Genomic DNA, 21,027 nt, shown 5'->3' on the forward strand with positions numbered 1-21,027 from the left:
CATGGGCGGGCACAAGTGCCGCACGCTGGATCTCAGGGGAAATCAAATGAATTTTTTTTTTCTTGTTTTCCCGTGCGGAAAACCTGGTGCGTCGTATAGTCCGGAGCGTCTAATGGTCCGAAAAATACGGTACATAAAAAAAAAAAAAACATATATGCCTATTTCAAAGGTTATGCATTTCGCAGATCAGTTTCATCAAACTGGGATTTTTAGAAGGAGACACTAGAAATGATATTATGGTGGCTACAATAGAGAAATTTTGTTTTTATAAATATGTATATGTGTATGCACACGACTTCTCTACAGTGTTCTCTACAGTGCATACATCGTGCATAGTCTCATGTTTAAAAAAGCTTACTTCTCAAAGGAGAGATACCCAGGTACGTAAAATTTTCTTTAGAAGTCCAAAACTTCATTTGGACAATCATAAAAAGGTTTTTACGTTAACCCAGACACAGCAAAATTTGAGGTTAGGATAGTCAGAAGCAAAAATACTCATCTACAAGAGAATGTATATATGAAAACGCCTGATTATCTAAAATGTTGGAAATAGAAAAACAAGATATATTAACTATGTCTGAAAGGGAAAATAATATGATGCCTGCTTGCAAAAAAAAACCCCAATATTACCATATTTACTTGTAACTTTAAGGGATTATTACGATATGCTAATTGTGCTTATTGCTTGAGCATTAAAGTGCCCTACGATTTTTAGTACAACCTTTTTTATCGTTATTTACATGGGTGTTCACCATATTGTTACAATTATCAGGCTATCTCCAATAAAGTACATCATACCTTTTTAATTTCCTTTACTTAAAAAGAACCTGTGAGAAACATAAAAACTTTACTAAAGGCACCTAATCATATCGCTGTAGTTGTACATTCTGTGTTTGCATTTTGTTTTTTGGAAGCATCTGTTGGATTTCATTGCCTGTATTTCCAGTTTAAACCAAACTACAATATTTAAAACAAATTCAAACTGTTTAGTCAGAATTACCATGTAAAGATTGTTTGCACTGTCCCCATGTCCTCATACTATATCTAGGCAAAAAGCATGACAAAATTAAAGGCTAAAGTACAGTAAGTAGGATAGAAAATGATGGCCTTAAAAAGTCATATTACATGCAGAGTTAGGAATTTTCCAGACTTGGAAGTAAAATTTTCTTTATAAATGTAACATTTTTCAGCCTGTACTTTTTTATTTGTATCATTATGAAACTTCTTTCATAGGTAAGTGCCAAAAAAAGAAGCATTAATATCAGATGTTTCTGCATAGTACATTGCGTAAATCCCTTCTAGTTCTTGCACTCTTGAGACCCGGATTAACTTTACATAATATGGTTACCCATCCTGTTTCTGTTATCAGCAATTCTGTCTCAAGTGCTGATGTAGGGAAGTAACTGCATGTACACTGAGCAGTAGATTCGTTGTAGAGGTAGTCATGACCGTGGTGTGTCTGTGTTGATAAGGTAATGTGACAGAACAGTAATGTGATGCCACCCTGTGTGGCTTCTTTATACATACTAAAAAAAAAGTAAACCCATGTAATGTTGTAATAAGCTGTTGAGCACAGAAATACCCCGGAAAAGGCCAAAGAAGACAAATAAATATAAAAATTTAGGGCATTTGAAAGTAGGGGAATTGTGTCCAAACTGTGTCTTTTCGAGACCCAGGAGGTTTGTGAGACAACTTGTAAAATTCATTTTAGTGTGAATTTATACATAGCTGTGTGATAGTGGAAGCAATACCTAACATTTTTATTGTGAGATTACATCACCTTTTCCTATTTAAGTTTTAACATCCTATTTTACCAGTGACTTATCTGGCAATATATAATGGGAGGCAGTTGGATTTATTGATAGTATATCTTTAATGGCCAATTCTAGCTTTTTCCAAAAATTAATAGTTCAATTTAGGGTTGATAAAACAGGTATCTTGCAAAGCATTACCTTTTGTGGAAGCAGCAGTCGTTCTACAGTGGTCCAATATGCATATTACTAAATAGATCTAACCTAGTGAGAGGAGTGGTGGCCTGTTGCAGAGAGACCACAGCTTCTATGCAGAGAGCAATGATCTAGAAGTTATTTGAAAATACAAAAAAGTAGAATTTTGCAAGGTATTTTGAGCACCTTACCGTTGACCTCTAAATTTTACCATTGAATTACAAGTATAACACAAACACACATATTACATGAGTCATATTTTTTCCAAAGACTGGTGGGAGGGGGCACTTTTATTAAAGTGTCTGAAAATATTTTTTTTATTAGGCTCTTTATCTGGGATTGCCTGCAGTGGTCTGCTTGTACTCCTAGATTACCTAGGTCAGGCTACATCCAGACTGTGAGTATGGGCTTCTCTAAAAAAAAAGGGGTTATGATCAAGGCCATATAATGGAGCATATATCCCATTCAGTTGGTAGAATATGGTAAATGCAAGTCTTTGTTTTCTTATCCCTTTTCCATTTGCTATTAGTTTTATTTGTATAGTAGGTGCATTTAGTAAATGATAGAAGCAGAGCCAAGACTCTAGGGTGATGCACTTGAGAAAACAGCAGATGCATTACATTTTCTTTCCTGAAACCATCCTATGGAACTTTCCACATTTAAGCCTTGCCAGTGCTACTTAATTAAAATTATTGACAAAAAAAGAGGAAGACTGAACTGGAAAGATCTCTTATCTGTTATTTTTATTTTTAGTCCTAATGTGATACTGGATAGAGACATTATTCTCCTTGGATTAACCTGCCTCCATTTGACAGTCTTATGGTTGCTTTATTGGTGCAAACATTCTTTTAATGTACCTGGAAAAGCTACGATATTCAATTTGTTGTTTTCTATTCTAAGGCCTCCAAGACTCATGGGAGAAGGATTTGTGGTCATGCAGTCTAATGATGTTGACATCTACTACTACATGGATGAGCCAGGTAATCTAAAGCAAGAGGCTAGAAATAGTTGGCTGATACAAGTAATTGGCTCCACACTTAATTAATTTCAAGGTTTTATGTAATGTTCCAGTTTCTCTATCTTGTCTGATACTTCCACTGATGTCTGTGATGAGCATCATCTTGACAGTTGTGACCCTTATGCACTGTTTGCAGTTTGTTCCACTTAACCTTTGAAGGGCTTGAGAAGTTTATGTTCTTCTATATCTTGTTTTGGTTCAGGATTGATTTAGCCAAACATTTTTCTCCATTAATGAAACATTTATTTGTGGGCTATATGTATTTTTTAATGGGAAGAAAGTGTACGTGGGGAAATTTTTTTAACAGAAAACATATGCGTGTTGCTTCAACATGATGGGTGCATTTAGTGGGCTTTTGGACACATGGGCTAAATCTAAGACCAAATCCCTCCAAAGATTTATGCTGCCACAGAAGTATTTGGCACTAAAAAGGTATTTTGTAATTATTGGTATCAGTTTTAGTCCAGTCGTTTAAAGGCTATTGATGGTAGCACAAGGATGGAGGACAAATTTATAGCTGTGTCGGTAACAATACCCTTCATTTGCCTATGTGGAACTGCTGTGAATGGGACTTTTTGGAAAGGGCCCTTTGCTGTTTATGTCCACTTATGCTTTGGGTTGTGGGATTTATTCAGGTGAACACAACGCCCTCTTTGTTATCTTAAATATCAAGCCCTCTGCTAAGTAATTACCCTTTTCTACTTAAAAGGGAAAGTATTCATGAAGTCCTTAGATCCCTTGGAAAGCCAAGGGCTACTTGAGGCCTGGGCCCATATGTTATATATAGTAATGGAATTCTAAAGGACAATCATTCCAGCAGAATATGTAATTTTTTTATTTTGTATTTAAAGGTCTTGTCCCAGAAGACTCCGGAGAAAATGTTGAGGAAGACAGCAACTCGGAAGATGCAAAGCTTCAAGACTTGCCACCATGCTGGGGTTTAGATATTGTCTGTGGGAAAGGAACCGATTTTAACTATGGACCATGGGCGGACAGGCAGAGGTATGTATGAAGTTTGTTTCTGCTAAGGAGATAGATATATATATATTTATTCATGAGACCCCCACACATCAGATTTCACTGTGTCATTATTTAAAGAAAACAAAGCCATATGAAAAAAATTCTATAGCTTGTAGAACCCCCTTTGGTAGTTTTTTTTTTTTTTTTTTTTGTGTATGAGTTTATCAGCCTGCTGTGATCATTGTGAATAAATTTGGCTCACTCAGCATTTCTGAGTTCATTCAGTTCATTGAGGTGTGCAGACATTCTCTTTTCTGGGGTTTTTTTTTACAGTTAGGTTCATAAAAATTTGAACATGTCCAAATGTGCAAAACCAGAAAACAGAGTGGCAAAATCTACAGTTTGGTACATCATGAGAAAGAAACAAAGCACTGGTGAACTCAGCAACGCCAAAAGCGACGCTGGAACACGACGATGGACAATCGCAGCGGGACCAGGTAAGTGATCGCTAAACCCGAACTTTTCTCACTGTATTTTCATACAGTGAGAAAAGTACGGGCTTATCGATAATTGCAACTTTTTTTAGATGGGAATAGTACGGGCTTAACGGCTGGGAGGTTAATAAAGCAAAAAAGTGGAATATTCTTGAATGGGCAAGTCAGTCACCTGATCTGAACTGAATTGAGCATGCATTTCACTCGTTGAAGACTAAACTTCGGACAGAAAGGCCCACAAACAAACAGCAACTGAAAGCCGCTGCAGTAAAGGCCTGGCAGAGCATTAAAAAGGAGGAAACCCAGCATCTGGTGATGTCCATGATTTCCAGACTACAGGCTGTCATTTCCAGCAAAGGGTTTTCGACCAAGTATTAGAAATGAACATTTTATTTTCAGGTTTTTTGTTCAATTACTTTTGATCCCCTGAAATGAAGTGATTGTGTAAAAAAAAAAAAAAAAAAAGGCTTTAGTTCCTCACATTTTTATGCAATCTTCTTCAAAGTTAAATTAATTGTGGTAATGTACAGAACCAAAAGAAAAAAACTTGTCTGTGTCCAAATATTTATGGACCTAACTGTATATCACTTCAGTGGTATGGAGGCCTCAATTTCAGCCAAGCTTGTGCTAGTTGATGCACAGATTGCCCCAAATTTGATAAAAAATAGAGCATAATATGTAATGTATTCAATGTTCAATTGAGGTTAAATTTACCTAATATAAAGACCAAAATTATATTTTGTATTGTTGATTACTGAGTGATTATACAACTGTAAAATGCTTAGGTCTATACTAAGCAGTAAAGATCGGATTTACTCTTTAATCAAGCAGATTTTGTTATTTTTTGTGTGTGTTTTTGTTGCAACACTGACTTATTCTTTCTGTATGCCTAACCATTTGCTTCTCCTGACAGGGAATGCCTGTGGAAATTTTTCTTCCCCCCAGATTATCAGATTTTGAAGGTTTCTGAGATTGCACAGCCTGGCAAACCTCGACAGATTCAGGCTTTTGAGCTAAGAATGAACATCATTGCAAATGCTACAATAGATCTTCTTTTTACCAAAAACAAAGTAAGCAGACTATAAATTCAGTGTATTGTGTGTAAGGAAAACAAATTCTACAAATGCTAGAAACATATATGTGTGGGAGGTAGTATGGTGAAGTGATTTTTGTTAAGATGTCACTAAGAAGTTTGTATGGGTTTGTGTAATGCTAGCTCCTTACTGTAACCGGTTGTATTTCTCAAGGAGCTTTATGTCAGCGAATCCAACGGTCATATAGTAATTTGGTAACACAATGGCCTTTCTGTGTTTCGGGTCTCAATAGTATACAGAGACTAGCTGTGTGAAATCACTGAACCATACAGGAGGCTTTCAGCATGTCTTCACCTTTGGTAACAGCAGTGTGAGGATATTATACATTTGTATCCACACTGCATTCCAAAGGTTTTTATTTAATTTAAATGCATTAGGCATATTAGCGAGTTCATGATATATCTGACACTGTGAAAAGGTTCCCTAGGTTTATTTCCTCATGTGCTACCAAATTAACTTACTAGACTACACCCCTGTTATGTGTAGGTACTTGATATCTTTACATATTTTTTAATATAATTTCATTGTTCCCATGTTCTTAAAATTGTCTATATACCAGGGAACTTCTGTGCAATCTCCTGCTGCTCATATTGGCATCAGAACAGTGATGATAGGTTTACCTGATGTATGTTTGGTATATTGGTAATTTTAGTTGCTACAAATAGTAATACCTGTTCTCTTACTTCTGCTTGTCTCCGCGCTTTTTACATCAGTTTCTCAATACTTTGCTTGTCTGTGGTTGCAACATATATATTTATAGTGGGTAGGTCATAGGAAGATCAAGCACAGTGTGAATGAGACCCAGTACAATATTAATAAATTATTAAACAGTATTTATATAGTGCCAACATATTACTCAGAGTTGTAAAATAAATAGGCATTATTTAGTTTCTTACTCAAGTAGCTTTGTGTTTCATTTTGCTCCCCCTCTGGTAACTTTGTGTTTTGCTGCCCCAGGTTTATTACAAAAATCTTTATCAGAGCATGTAGATATTGGATGTTGTGGCCTTCATACATAATGAATATTTAAAAACTATTAGCCAATTGGAATGCAGTGTTTAAGCCAGAAATAAGCCGGGTGGTAAGAAATAGCCGGGTGGCAGTCCCTGTATTGTGACCCAACTCTTCAGTAACCACCCAAAAACAACTGGATGGTCACTGGAAAGTGCCAGGTGGTGTGCCGGGCTAAAAGAGGTTGGGGGGAACACTGGAATGGATAAGCAAACCTAACAAAACTGGTTATATCTAATACCAGAATGTGGGGCATGCGTTCCACATGTACAGAGATGCCTCTGTAACTGTCATTTTACAGTCAGAAGCAAGAAATAATACAGAAACATATAGTTTCTCAACATATTGAGATAAAGAAATCATACTTAAAGTGGAACTAAACCCAAAATAAAAAACACACACTTACCTTTAATCCCACAGATCTGTCTATCCATCAGTAGGTTTCTTTGTTTTGGTCTTGCGTTGTCCTCCTGTATCATTAAAGAAGAAGCAGCCAAGAGCCTCCCGGGTTGCGTAACATGGATATCCCGAGAGGCTTTGCGCCTCATTCTGTCATGGGGATCAAGACAGGATTTTGCGTTGAACTTAAAAAAAAAATACAATTTTTACTTTGAACAAAAGGGTAGACTCTTTTATTCCAAAAAAAAATGCATTTAGGTCCACTTTAGGTGCATTTTGGTTAGGTATATGATAAAATGATGAACGAAACCTTTTATGAGACATGGTTATCTTGCTAAGAGGCATCAGTGGATATCTTTGACCGTGGCACAAAAAATACTATTGTCATTTTTTTCCCCCTCTGCTCATTGCTAGAATGCCTCTCAGGATTAAATGCCATTCACACATAGATGCACATTGTAACATATGTGAATGTTTTCTGTTACATTACATACATAGGGGGTTACAATACTAACCTGCACCTTACTTTACAGGAAACAAATGCTGTTCATGTGAATGTGTGGGCAGGATCTTATTTGGAAGTGAACATTCCCATGACTGTAACAGAACATGGTAAGAGAGTTTTGAGCATTTTACTCAAAAGTACATTGAGCTTCATAACACACATGAGCTATTTCATATGATGAAAAAGTCTTTCCTACAGCAAGCTAGACCGCATATTCTTTTCAGAATATTTTTTCAAATAGCACACGCGTAGTTTTATAATATTTGCTAGGGAAATTTTAATATTTTTGCCTCCTATTTCTTAGCAGAAGATGTTGTTTCTTTATGGATTGCCCTACCAATTAGCATTATACCAACCTTAAACCCACATAATTTATTTTTATAAAGTGAGGAAAAACCATTGTGGCAGGCTTTTATGGGGATAACAAGTCTAGGTCACACCATGACCAGAAAGAAGAATAATTGTTATTAGTTTGTGTGAGCACAGATGGGAGTAAAAGCCTGACAGAGATTCTTTTTCCTCAGCTCTGTCTAAAACTACAAATTTAGCCTGGAGTTGGGCATTGGCTGGTATACTGATGAAAATAGAGCAAACAACCATTTTTTTTTCTTTTTATGTAACGTTATTTGTCTCTTTTGTTTTGTATTAAGGCTATTCTCCAACAATCAAAGGACAGTTGTTACATGTTGATACCACAACTAGTATGCAGTTCAGGTCTCTCCTAGAAGCTGAAATGCTTGCAGTAAGTATGCATTATTATTCATATTAAAAGTAATATTATTATATTCATATGTGAACATGAGCTGTATTAGAAGGAACAAAGTTGCTTAGGTGACTGACTATTGTTGGTAGGTGACTGACTATTGTTGGTTTCTTGGATGAAGAATCTCTTCTGTTTAAATTATAAGGGTCCGGTTAAAGTAGCTATGGAATTATATACTAATGCTTCTTTAGGGAGGCTTCCTTTAAAGGCACGCACTAACCAGACAATGTTTTATAGACTAAAGCTAGAACACAACATGTGTCTAATAGCTTTCTGTCTGTGTGTGCTAAAGAGAATGGTTTATGTGACTATCCCAATAATATAAATTTTAACATGCAAATATCATGACAAACAAAAAGAAAATACGTTTTTAGTACATTTTCAGAAGATATGTGCTGCATTTATTTCAGTATGACCAGGGCTAGGAGAGGGAGCAAGATGTATGCTGGCCAGATTGAGAACATCTAGCAACAAAAAAATGACAGCAAAGAAAGTGCCTATAAAATAAATATTGCAGTCAACTTTCTGTTTTATTTGGCTATTTATTTTTACAGGCATGAAAAAAACACCCTCTTTCAAGTCTAAGGTTTTATCAGGACATATTTAAATCATCTGGTCCTTGGCAGATCTTAAACTTTAGGTAAAGTCAACCTCAGATAAACAACAGTACATGATATATTACATCATGTCATTATTTAACAACAAAACTAGGCCAGAACACAGAAGCAGTGGATGAAAAACTCTAAGTACTCCCTTACAACTTCTGTACAAATAAAGAGGATAAGTAGCAGCCAGGTGCTACTAATCAAATGCATTTTATTATTTGATCTTCAGGAAGTGGCACCGCTTCTTTATTGCAGTCGTTTTGCAGTCATTTTGTCAGTATGCTGCTCTGAAGCATATAAGGCCAATTATCAAACAGTTTGAAGTTTTACAGTGATAAATAATATTCACAAGTGGAAAACATTCAATACAGTTGCCAGTCAGGAGTGGAAGTCCAGGCAATATAAACCTCAAAATCAGACCGTTTAGTGCCTCCAAAAATTGCAAAAAAAGCCAAGAGTTACATCTCAGACTATACAGGCCTCAATCAGCACATTAAATATTAAATTTCCTGACAGTAAAGTTAGAAAAAAGGACAAAACTTTTAGAAGGGTTGCAAGAAAAAAGCTTTGTCTTCCTTTTAAAAAGAACATGGGAGTACGGCTTAGGTTTGTCAAGTTGAATTTGAAGAAATCACAAGACTTCTGGAGAAATATGCTTTGGACAGACTAGGCCAAAGTGGGGATTTATGCACAGCTTCACATTTGGCTAAAACCACGCTAATTACGGTATATTGCCACAAACACCTCATACCAACCCTGCACCCTGACCTAGGGGTAATGGTTTCGACTTGTTTTGCACCCACAGGACTTGGGCACTTTGCAGTCGCTGAGTCGATCATAAGCTCTTCTGTATTCCAAAGTACTGTGGAGTCAAATGTGGGGCCATATGTGTGACATCTAAATGATAGAATCTACTGTGTGTGTTTTACAATTGAGGTGGTCTTTCCTGTAACTACTGAGCTTTAAATAATCATTTTTTTTCTTTCATCTTGCATATTGACAACTTTTCATTGTCAAGGCCTGCACACCTACCTGAGGCCTTGCTAATTTTTCCCTTTTTTATGTTTAATGTAGTGTACACCTTGTTTCTTTTCTCTCAGTTTCATATAAATGCCAGCTATCCTCGGGTGTGGAACATGCCCCAAACCTGGCAGTGTGAGCTTGAAGTTTACAAGGCAACATACCACTTTATATTTGCTCAAAAAGGCTTTTTTACAGGTAAGGAATGTGGTTTCACATAGCATTACCAAAACCCCCTTGTTTTTTTAAAAGATGTCTGTTTTTGTCATCATTATTGTAAACTATCTTTGTTATGATATAATATTACTTATTAAATATAATATGTGGGTGGTGGTAGAACCTGGAGTTGTTTTTTTTTTTTTTTTTTAAACGGAATAAAAGCTGCTAGTATATTTTAGATTCTGTGTATGCCACGCTTCTCCATCTGTATCAAGCTCTCTCCTCTTGTTGACCTCATAATAATTTGTAGGTTAATAAACACCACTAAATTGTCTTGATTTCGTCTCTGCACTCCTCATGTCAGAACATAGTGAGCTTGTTCCAGCTTTATGCTGTCTCATATTAATCTCCTGGTGTTTGCAACTGTCAGAAAGGATACATACAAAGGCTTAGCGTTAAAGGTAAAACTTCCTTACAAAGGTAATACTTGACAAGTAAAATTTACAAATTTTTTCCACATATCCTGACTCTTTTTAGCCAATCAGACTTTTTAGGGGAACACTGATTACACTGGGGAACGCATTTTTTGTTGAGTTATATCTTACACTTGTTTTATTTACTTTTTTTCGGTGGTGAATCCAGAAATGACCCCAGTTTTTTGCTATCACATCCAGTTTTTACGATACAGGGTACCCTCCATTTTTGTCAAAAAACATACAAATTTTACATACAGTGAAAAATTACGAAATAACTTGAATGTACTGTTTATTTAAATTTCTTTTGTTCATACAAAGGATTTATTGTTACTCTATGACAGTAAAACATTTGAAAATGAATCGGGTAAGCGGTTAAGGTAAAAATTTACGCTTATAGCTTTTCTTGGGGTGTTCAGTGTTAGGACAATCCCGCTGGATGCTCCAACAATAGTCAGCCATCATATGAACATCCCATCTACCCTGATACCATCCTTCCATGAACTTCAAATCTTGGTGAAATTGTTCACCTTTATTACTGACTGCACCAATATTTTCCAGGAAGTTAGAAAGATGGCTATTCGATTTTCAATACAGGGACTATAGTACACTGATGTTTTGATGCCGCTGTTCTGCAGAAACAGCTGTTAGGTTTCTCTCTCTGGAACTGTGCCAGATGCCCGCGGATGCTGCGAAAGGAAGGCTGGCCTGTGTGTGGAGGTAAGTATAATTTTCGAAAATCCGGGACTCCTCAGGTCCAGGAGGTTGCCAGATTTTTGAATGTCAACTGTAATTATTTGCTCGTGTGTTTCCAAGAAAGTCCTTGACAATGGCTTTGAATGATAACCAAGCATTCTTTTTGACTTCTGACATTGTCCTGATAAAATGTTCATATTTAATGAGCTGCCGAATCTGTGGACCCTCAAGCACACCAGCCTTTAGTGAGTGCAATGATGATCACCTGGGTTTCCCGGTGACGTCGGTGCGGGCAGGAGGCGGGGCGGGAAATTCAAATCGCTTTGCATTGAACTCAATACAAAAAAGCTGTATTGAGTCCAATACAAAAAAATCATTATATAATATTTAAATAATTGTATTATATATTATATAAGCTCAGTGCTCAACCCAGAAATTTTTTTAAGCCGGGTGGGAAGACATTTTAGGTGGGTGGCAGCCCCTATATTGTGACCAAACTCTTTGGTAACCACCCAAAAACAACCGGGTGGGTGCTGAAAAGTGCCGGGTGGTGCGCCCAGCTAAAAGTGCCTGGGGAGAACCCTGAAGCTACTGTACAGGTACATTACATTATACACTATTTTTTTTTTTATGTTTTATAAAAAAAATATTATTAAATTTATAAAATTTTGGACATATTTCGGTGAGTTATGCGGTAATTCGGTGAATTATAAGTCATTTTTGAGTAATTTGGTGAATTATAGCCTACAATCTAAAATAAATTTCCATGCCAAAAAATTAACACTTTTTGCATGAAAGTTTGGAAAGAATTAGAATACCCGGCGTTCGCGTACGCGTCCCTCGGCGATTCCTGATGATGTCCGTGCGTGCGCCCGTCGATGGGGGTCATACCAGGAAATTCAAATATTTTGTATTGGATTCAATACAAAGTCCTGTATCCAATCCAATACAAAATAATACAAAATATATTTATGTGGTTTTGTTTATAGGTATGTGACGTTGGACTCTGTTATAAAATTTACCACACTAGGGAGGTGTTTTAGAAAAATATATTACTATACAGTATACCGAATTATCGCATTTTCAGTATTTTTCATTTATTTATGTATTCTTGTTTAAGCTTGTTTGATTTTTGTGTTTTTTATTTAATTTTATTAAAAGTAATTTTTTTTTACATGATTGTGTGTTTCAAACATTTTTTTATATTCATGATATCTACTAGAACCCTGTTCGGACATATTTCTGTAAGTTACAGGTCTACAATTTAAAAAAAAAAATTCATGAAAAACAGTGTACCGCTTTTGGTACAGAAATCTAGACATCAGTATAACGCCCAGGAGGTTAATCCAGGTTTGTTATGGCAATACACAAAGCCACTGTCAGTTCTAAAGTACTGCAGAAATGCAATTTCTCTGGTTCGAAAGTATTATACCTTTGTTCCTTTTTCAAGTAAGTTTTTCTCAGGCAGTCTTGATGCTAGGAGTTCTGAAGCCTTCGATAGTCCCAAATCACGTGTCAATCAATCAAGTCAATCAACTCATGCTGATCAAATCCCTTACCAACAGAGTCCTCTTCAGTTTCAAACTTCATCATTATTGTCACCTAATTCATCCCCATCATCATGTTCTTCAAGAGAGGGTAGTGTAACGAAAACCGGCACTGGGATTTTATCTGAATGGAGCCACTGGGCGTATTGCCGATGGTAGACTAGGACAAACTGTTACAATAATTTTCCTTGTTATATCCTGAATTTTTCACTATACAAAAGTAACAGTCACTGAAATGATCTCCTGGCTTTACCAGACGATAGGTATGCCAAATGGTATCTTACCACTTGTTCCCTTTGTCCACATCCATAAACCCTCGACACTCTGTTTGTATGTCTAATGAGGGGCCCAAGACTTATCTTGGTCACCAAGTTTAACTTTGAAATATGCCAAATAGGCTTGTTCTACAAGTGTGCTGATGTTTGCCCTTTGACTGGGAATGGTGAAACTGCCACAGATATACCAAAATAAATCAGGGTTGTTTAGGCACTTACGTCGAAAAACAGCAGAGCCAGACATGATCTGAAAGAAAGGAAATATGTGTGTAAGTAGAAAAATAAATTTTGCCTTTTCACTACGTACAGCAGCACACACTGTCATGCGTGTAAATGAACAGCCTATTCAAATCCACACTACAGTAATCGCATTATTATAAGCGGTAGAGAAAAAACCCGACGTGATAGAAGAAAACTAACTGCCCTTTCAAAATCAGCATACCTATTTTAGTGTAAATAAGCTTAAAAATTGAAGTCAACCAAAAATTTGTTCAAAATTGTTCCCCGGTGTTATTGGTTTACGCTATTTTTCAATTACGCTAATTTTTCTAATAACCCTTGCATTGCCTGAATAGACTTTTAATGTCATCTTAAACATTAAAATTAAATTAGATATGATCTAAACAATTTGATCAAATCAGTGAGAACAGAAATGGAGAGTCCCCCACTTCACCAGTAAATTAGAAAGAGACAGCATGAAGCTAGAGTACACTTGGGGAAAAACATGGAGAGATCAGAATCAAACTCGAGGAAATTTAGAAAATTTCCATATTTTTTTTACATCCATTAAGCAACTTCATTTGCACAATACATTAGAAGACAAATGGGGATCTCTATAGATATCCTGCTTACCTTGAGTAAACTGAACTGCTTTTATTTACCTGCACCCGACTATTTGCATTCAAAATTTTAATTTGCAATCCGACTTTAATACTTTGTTGAGAATCCAGTTTTAGCATTGTTTTGGTTTGCTTTACTAATTTATTAGTGATTTCTTTTTTGAAAGCTTTAAGCTTTAAACTTAAATGCAAAATAATGGAAACAAAAACTAAAAAACATGCACAGCAGCTGTCTTTTAATGAGACATACAAATAATATTGCGAAGCTTACCTATTTGAATACCATGCTTACAATAGAAAAGTGAATCTAAAGTTCCACTTAAAACATTTGTGATCAGGCTTGGCTTTATTTCAGAAAGGGACAGGCAATTTCCTTTCCGCAATAAGCATTCTTCTTACCTGCCTAAATCACAGCTTCCCCTGCAGTTTCTGGCATGGATGAACTTCCACGGCTGGCCCATCCAATCAAGATAGCTGAAGATTGCTTGAAGGAAGAGAATAAGGAAGAAGATGGCAGCTCCCTGTGACATAATGGGGACAGGTGAGTATTACAGGGTATAGTTTTGACACCTTTCTAGTAACTGTTTTGAGATGTTAGATGTAACATCAGTGGTGCCCAATCTCTTTTCATCTGGGGGCTGCTCTTGATTAAAATCGTCAAAACCTGCAGGCCACAATGCAAACAAATACTAAAGATGTATATTTAAAATTAGAATAGTTTTATTTTAAAATGAAAATAAAATGAAATGTTTCTAGTTACTGTAATGTACATGCACCAAATAAAGGAAATGACAAATCAAGAATTTCTGCACTCTCCATTTGATGCTCATTTTATCAATGCAATATTTTATTAATGAAATATCTGAAAGATACAAAACTAAAGTTATCATACAGTGCTAGCCGGTCATATATTGCTCCCTGCTCACCATTCCTGTACCACAGAGCGGAAACTACACCATACAATGCGTCCTCTCAGTTATAGGGGCCGCTAACCTTCTTTGTACCCCAAAACATAGGATTTTATGTTTGGGACCCTGTATCTGGCAACATGGCATGTTCAGGGTGTTTAGTAACAGTTCACAGGGTCCCCTGTGTAACATGAAAGTTTCACGTTTCTACAATAATTGGTGAAGGAGATAAGAAGGTTTATACATTGGGATAATGACAGCTGCATTAACACAGACACAGCTCTCATGCTGCTGCTGGAATTATCTCACAGTACAAAGTGGGCAGGGAGCAGCCACAGTTGATTGCCGAGGTCTATAGTACATGCCCACTCTCAAGGGAGCTCACATTGAGCATGCTCAGGAAGCTCCCTCTCTTGGCAGCAAGATTTCATAGAGGAACTTAAGAGATGTGTACTGATTCAACAGTATTGATCGTGTTATCGAGCGTCGAATTCAGACATCATTAAAGTCAATTGGGGGAAAATTTGGGGTATTTTTTGGAACTGTGTAGAGCTTCTGCAACCACCAAATACATTTAAAAAGACATGTCAAGACTCGCACAACACTACAAGGCAAGAAAAAATTCAGGAGGGCGTACTGAACTCATATGACTTCTCAATGGAGAATCTCTATTGAGAGGTCATATGAGTTCAGTACGCCTGCGGTCACAACTGATTGGAGGCATGTGCCCTGCACCCACGTGCCTTCAGCTGTGACCGCAGGTTCCCACGGTCGCGGTTCGCACAGTCCCTGGTCTGTACTAATCAATGATAATTACAGCCCAGGGACCATGGTAACCTGTGGTCACAGCTGATTGGAGGCACGTGGGTGCAGGGCACGTGCCTCCAATCAGCTGTGACCACAGGCGTACTGAACTCATGACCTCTCAATGGAGGATCTCCGTTGAGAGGTCATATGAGTTCACAGCTGATTGGAGCCAGAATAAATAAAATTTCACATTAAAGTGTGAACTCATTATTTGCACTTATATATTAACCTTTCAGGGAACCCTTACTCTCTCCTTGACCCTCTCCAGTATGGTTTTAGAGCTGCCCATTCCACTGAAACAGCCCCTACTAAAGTGGCCAATGACCTCATCAGAGCTAAGTCTCAAGGCAACTTTTTCCTGCTCTTTCTCCTTGACCTTTCCTTTGCTTTTGACACTGTTGATCACCCCATTCAAATACAAATCATGTGCTCCATTGGTATCAGTGACACTCCTCTCTCCTGGTTTGTTTCCTATTTGTTCGACCGCTCCTTTTAGGTTTCTTCAATGGTAACTCCACCTCGCCCACTCACCTCGCTGTTGGTGTTCCCCAAAGGTCAGTCCTTGGACCGGTTATCTTTTCTCTGTCCACCTCCTCTCTCGGTAGTCTCAAATCCTCCTTTAGCTTACAGTACCATCTGTATGCTGATGACACTCAAATCTATCTGTCCACCTCCCACCTGTTTCCCTCAGTCCTGGATAAGGTCTCACGCTGCCTGTCAGCCATCTCATCATGGATGTCTAACCGATTTTTGAAACTCAACCTGAATAAAACAGACTCATCATCATCCTCCCCCCTCAAATTCCAAATCTCCCCCTGACATATATCTAACTGTTAACAACACTGTTATTCGGCCCTCCCCTCAGGCACTTTCTCTTGGTGTTACCTTTGACTTTGCCCTCTCAATTACCCCCCATATTCATAACATTTCCAGGTCCTGTCACTTTCACCTACGCAACATCTCCAAAATCCGCCCCTACCTGTCCCCTGAGACCACCAAACTCCTTGTACATGCATTTATCATCTCTCGTCTGGACTACTGTAACCTCCTCCTCTCTGTTATTCCACTAACCCGACTCTCTCCTCTACAATTTATTATGAATGCTGCAGCCAAACTCATCCATCCTTCCCACCACTCCTCTTCTGCTGCATCTCTTTGCAGATCTTTACATTGGCTTCCATTTCACCTTAGAATCAAATTTAAGCTCCTGTGCTTTGCCTTCAAATCTCTCCACAGTTATTGTCCCACTTACATTTCTGACCTGGTAAAAAAAATACTCCCCCAGCCGCTCCTCTCTGCTCCTCTAGTGAACTACTAATGACTTCCTCACTCATAACCACATCACACGCACGGATACAAGACTTCTCTAGAGCTGCCCCAAATCTCTGGAATGGTCTTTCTCGTCCTATTCGGCTTGCTCCTACTTTCTGCTCATTTAAAAGAGCAATGAAAACCCATTTTTTCAAACTTGCCCACCCATCTTCTTCTGCCTTTTGAAACTATCACTACTTCCCACCACTACAAACCCATCATCCTATTGTTTGTAAATTCCCCCACCTACTAGATTGTTAGCTCTTCGGGGCAGGGTCCTCTCCTCCTGTATCACTGTTTGTATTAGTCTATCATTTGCAACCCCTATTTAATGTACAGCACTGCGTAGTATGTTGGCGCTTTATAAATCCTGTTTAATAATAATAATAATAATAATAATAATAATAAAGTCAGTGACTTATTTAGGATTCAGAAGCCCCCTTTACCAAGGTGACTCCTAGATGTCCAACCATGGGGAATAAGTACAGGGGTACTTATTCCCCATAATTATTCCCCTTTTTTTGGCAGGGTCTTGTGCTGGTTACTTGAGTTTCGTATAACAGGGAGCTTTCTGTTTATTTTTGATGAAATGTCTATTTAACACTTTTACCAAGTAGGTATTTTTTTTTCAAGGCAGCTACATATTAAAAAAAAAACTCTTGTAGGGATGGGTTTGTTCCAGGCACTCCAATTTCAGGTTAATTGGCACCCCAAGAACCGACCTTGGTGTGTGTGAAAAACCAGAACCGAACTGTGAATTGCCAGATGTGACATAATAAAAAAAGATGTTATTTAAAAAAAATAATAAAACTACATGGGAAAAATAAAAAATACATATGTTTTTCTTGCTTTCTATACATAGTGTTTCCGGTTTTTGTTTTTAGGATGTATTGACTTTTGACTTAATTTGTCTTGAATTTGTGTGTTCTTCTTAGATCTAATACAAGACTGGTCTAGTGACAATGCACCAGATTTATTTTCCTTTGTCCCATATACTTGGAACTTGAAGATAATGTTTCATCAGTTTGAAATGATCTGGGCAGCAAATCAGCACAACTGGATTGATTGCTCAACTAAGCAGCAAGAAAATGGTAGCGTTGTTTTTTTTTTTATCCGCCACTACTCATAATAGCCCCACATTTAGCTGTTGTGGTGACTACTTTTGCAAAATGTACTCCTTTTATACATTTCCCTTTACAGGACCTTCTTGGAAAGTTTTATGTTTCATTATTGAGAAGTGTTAAATCACTTTTTTTATTAGATTGCTTAACAAAAATACACTCTTTAATGTCAAAGTAAAAATGGATAAAAATATTTAAATTATTCATAACAGAAAAATAGTGAAAGGACTTTATTAGTATACACTACCCTAAATATACACAGGATTCTTAACTGATGTTGCCAATTCTTTCACATAAAAAATACAATAAGCGTCACCTGTGTGTACTTGTGGTGTTTTAGTTATATGTAGTATAAATGCACATGTATTTTGGAAGCCCAACCTTAAGTGGACAGTACCTTTGCAAACTTACATAATAGAACCATCCAAACAACTCTGTCCATCCAAGACCTCAGGTTTGCAGAATCACCCAGCTTCACTGATAAAAGTGTATCCTCTCCAGCCTTGGAGAGCTTTTATAAATCAGATCCAATGGGCCTGATTTATTAAAACTCTCTAAGACTGGAGAGGATAAACTTTTATCCGTGAACCTTGGTGATCCAAAAAACCTGGAATGGGTCAGGTCCGGGATTGAAAACATTTGCTAACAAATAGCAAAGGACTTCGAGAAATCGATTCCAGGTTTGCTTGATCACCCAGGTTCACTGATGAAGGTGTATCCTCTCCAGCCTTTGGGAACTTTAATAAATCAGGCCCAATGACCCCAAACTTAAAGCCAAAACTACATGAGAGTGTTGTAAAAACAAAGAGTTTACTGTCTCTAACTGACCACATTGGAGTCCAGATTTCTGCTGACAGAGCTGGAGAGGCTTTGCTAGTTGAAATGGGGGAAAATGCCAGTGTGGCCAGACATCCAAGCTGAACAAGATCTACACTCCTGATGGCGATTTATGCCAAATAAGAGTCTACTAAAATGAAAGACGAATATATTGGCATATACTTGAGTATATATTGCAGTCAGTTTTTTTTGTATTTAGTTTAACTGTGCAGAGATCTCTTTTCATTTTTACATTAAAAAGTATATTTCTTTTGATCAAGGTAACAAAAACCAAAACCCCTTTTATTCTGTATACTTTGACAATAAAAGATAAAAACTTCAAAGAGAATAAATAACTGTACATATTCTTGTAATAGTAATTGTGTTGTTAGTGTGTATGAAACCTAAAACAAGGCATGTAGAGTTCTAGTTAAAAAGTTAATATTTGGCATAGGCTACTGCCTTCTTGTAATGTTGTGTACTGCACAATATATTTGTACATGCATTTGTTTGCTTTTGTCCATAGTAAATCAATAACAAACAACAATAGCCAATTATACTATACATGTTTTATTTTCAAAGCTTTTATTTTTTTCTTCTTAGCACAGGAAACATTTTCTATGGATTTTTTTCCTTATATTTTATGTACTTTTTTGTTCTTTTAGTGTATCTTGCCGCCTGCGGAGAAACATTAAACATTGATTTTGCACTGCCGTTTACGGAGTTTGTACCAAGTACATGTAATACCAGGTTTTCTCTTAGAGTAAGTGTCATTTTCTTTATTTTCATCTTCTTAGTAGTGTCTTAACATTTGTTACTCTTATCCTTCTTGGTAGATTTCCAAGAAGGGCAGTAAAATTGCTGTTACATTAGGACCATACAGTTCATGACAGTTAGCATTTGTTTTGTCTTTTTTGACACACTAGAGTTTTACTTACCAGTAAGTTAAAATCATCTTCATTATCTTCCAGATGGCATCTCATATTTAGTTTTACATAAAAGTGTTTCCCCGATGATAAGGCAGGGCCATCAAATAAGACAGCCCCCCCTTTTTAGGTAAAAATGAAAAATAAGCCACCCACCGATTACTTACCAGAATCGCGTGGTGCGGTGGGTGACTCCGTGTGAATAACTGTGTACTGTAGTCTTCTTCATGGGTAAATAAGGCATCCCCCTGAAAATAAGCCCTAGAGCATATTTTGGCCTTCAAAAAAAAATAAGACAGTGTCTTATCATCGGGGAAACAGGGTATATATATTACACATATACATCTTCTGAGAATGCAGGCTGAACAGAGAGCACAGGAAGTTTTGTCAGCTGGAAGACCAAGCGTTGTTTCTATTTTTGCACTTTTCTAACAGATACCACCTTTTTACTGCAATATTAACTGTTTACCAGACCAAAAGGGACTAAGATAAGAAAAGGTAACTGCTAAAGTTTGCGTACACTTTAGGGTTTCATGGTTCAGGTGATAACTTACCAGAGTAACGCAAGTTGTGATTTTGTTTTTGTGAGTCCTAAACAATTATATAAAGCTCACAATACCACAAGTATACCATTCAAAACCATTCATTTTCCTGTAATTTTCTTCAGTTTTTCTAATTTGTTTCCTAGGCACGTCTATAAAAAAATTTAGGGAGCCATAAAATGAAAATGTCAAGTTCTACTTTGCCCTTGTTGCTGAATTTACAATTTTTGTTTCATTTTAGGGAGGAGATGTGGACCTTCACTTGTTTTTACCTGACTGTCATCCAAGTAAATATTCATTGCTTACTCTGACAAAAGATTGCCATCTGAATAAGGCAAGTCCTGACTCCTGCAGTTCTGCAGAGAACCAGAGTGGTCTTAAACACTGCAAGCCAAAATGGAGAAATGTAGCACGACCAGAGTAAGTAATTGGAGAAGTGGCCGTCATGTGACTTTTGAGAATAACTCCCTTAAACTTTAATAGTGTTCTGGTGAATCTGTAGTCCTGAATCTGTGCAAAGCACATAAAAAAACATATTGCTATGGTTTATGAATGTGTATTTATTCACTATTTTAAAGTGAGTTGATGGCAATACTACCACTTTTTTAATTAGCCCTTTAGTGTCCGGCATACATTCTGGGACAATAAATGTTGTGTAACCCAACTGGATTTGGCTTATATACAGTTAGGTCCATAAATATTTGAACAGAGACAACTTTTTTCCCATTTTGGTTCTGTACATTACCACAATAATTTCAAATGAAACAACTCAGATGCTGTTGAATTGCAGAC

The 21,027-nt window shown here is 37.0% G+C and overlaps 1 protein-coding gene across 1 annotated transcript in view; it reads left to right on the top strand.

The window, feature by feature from the left end:
* BLTP1 (bridge-like lipid transfer protein family member 1) overlaps window positions 1-21,027 on the top strand; it is a 142,299-nt gene that overhangs the window by 35,711 nt on the left and 85,561 nt on the right. The window contains 9 exon segments of the mRNA XM_072406825.1: window positions 2,847-2,926; window positions 3,816-3,966; window positions 5,332-5,488; window positions 7,456-7,534; window positions 8,078-8,169; window positions 9,896-10,013; window positions 17,766-17,921; window positions 19,433-19,530; window positions 20,477-20,655. Of these exon segments, the coding sequence (XP_072262926.1) occupies window positions 2,847-2,926; window positions 3,816-3,966; window positions 5,332-5,488; window positions 7,456-7,534; window positions 8,078-8,169; window positions 9,896-10,013; window positions 17,766-17,921; window positions 19,433-19,530; window positions 20,477-20,655 (1,110 nt within the window).

This window comes from Pyxicephalus adspersus, chromosome 3, assembly GCF_032062135.1.
Source record: "Pyxicephalus adspersus chromosome 3, UCB_Pads_2.0, whole genome shotgun sequence".
NCBI classification, from domain to species: Eukaryota; Metazoa; Chordata; class Amphibia; order Anura; family Pyxicephalidae; genus Pyxicephalus; species Pyxicephalus adspersus.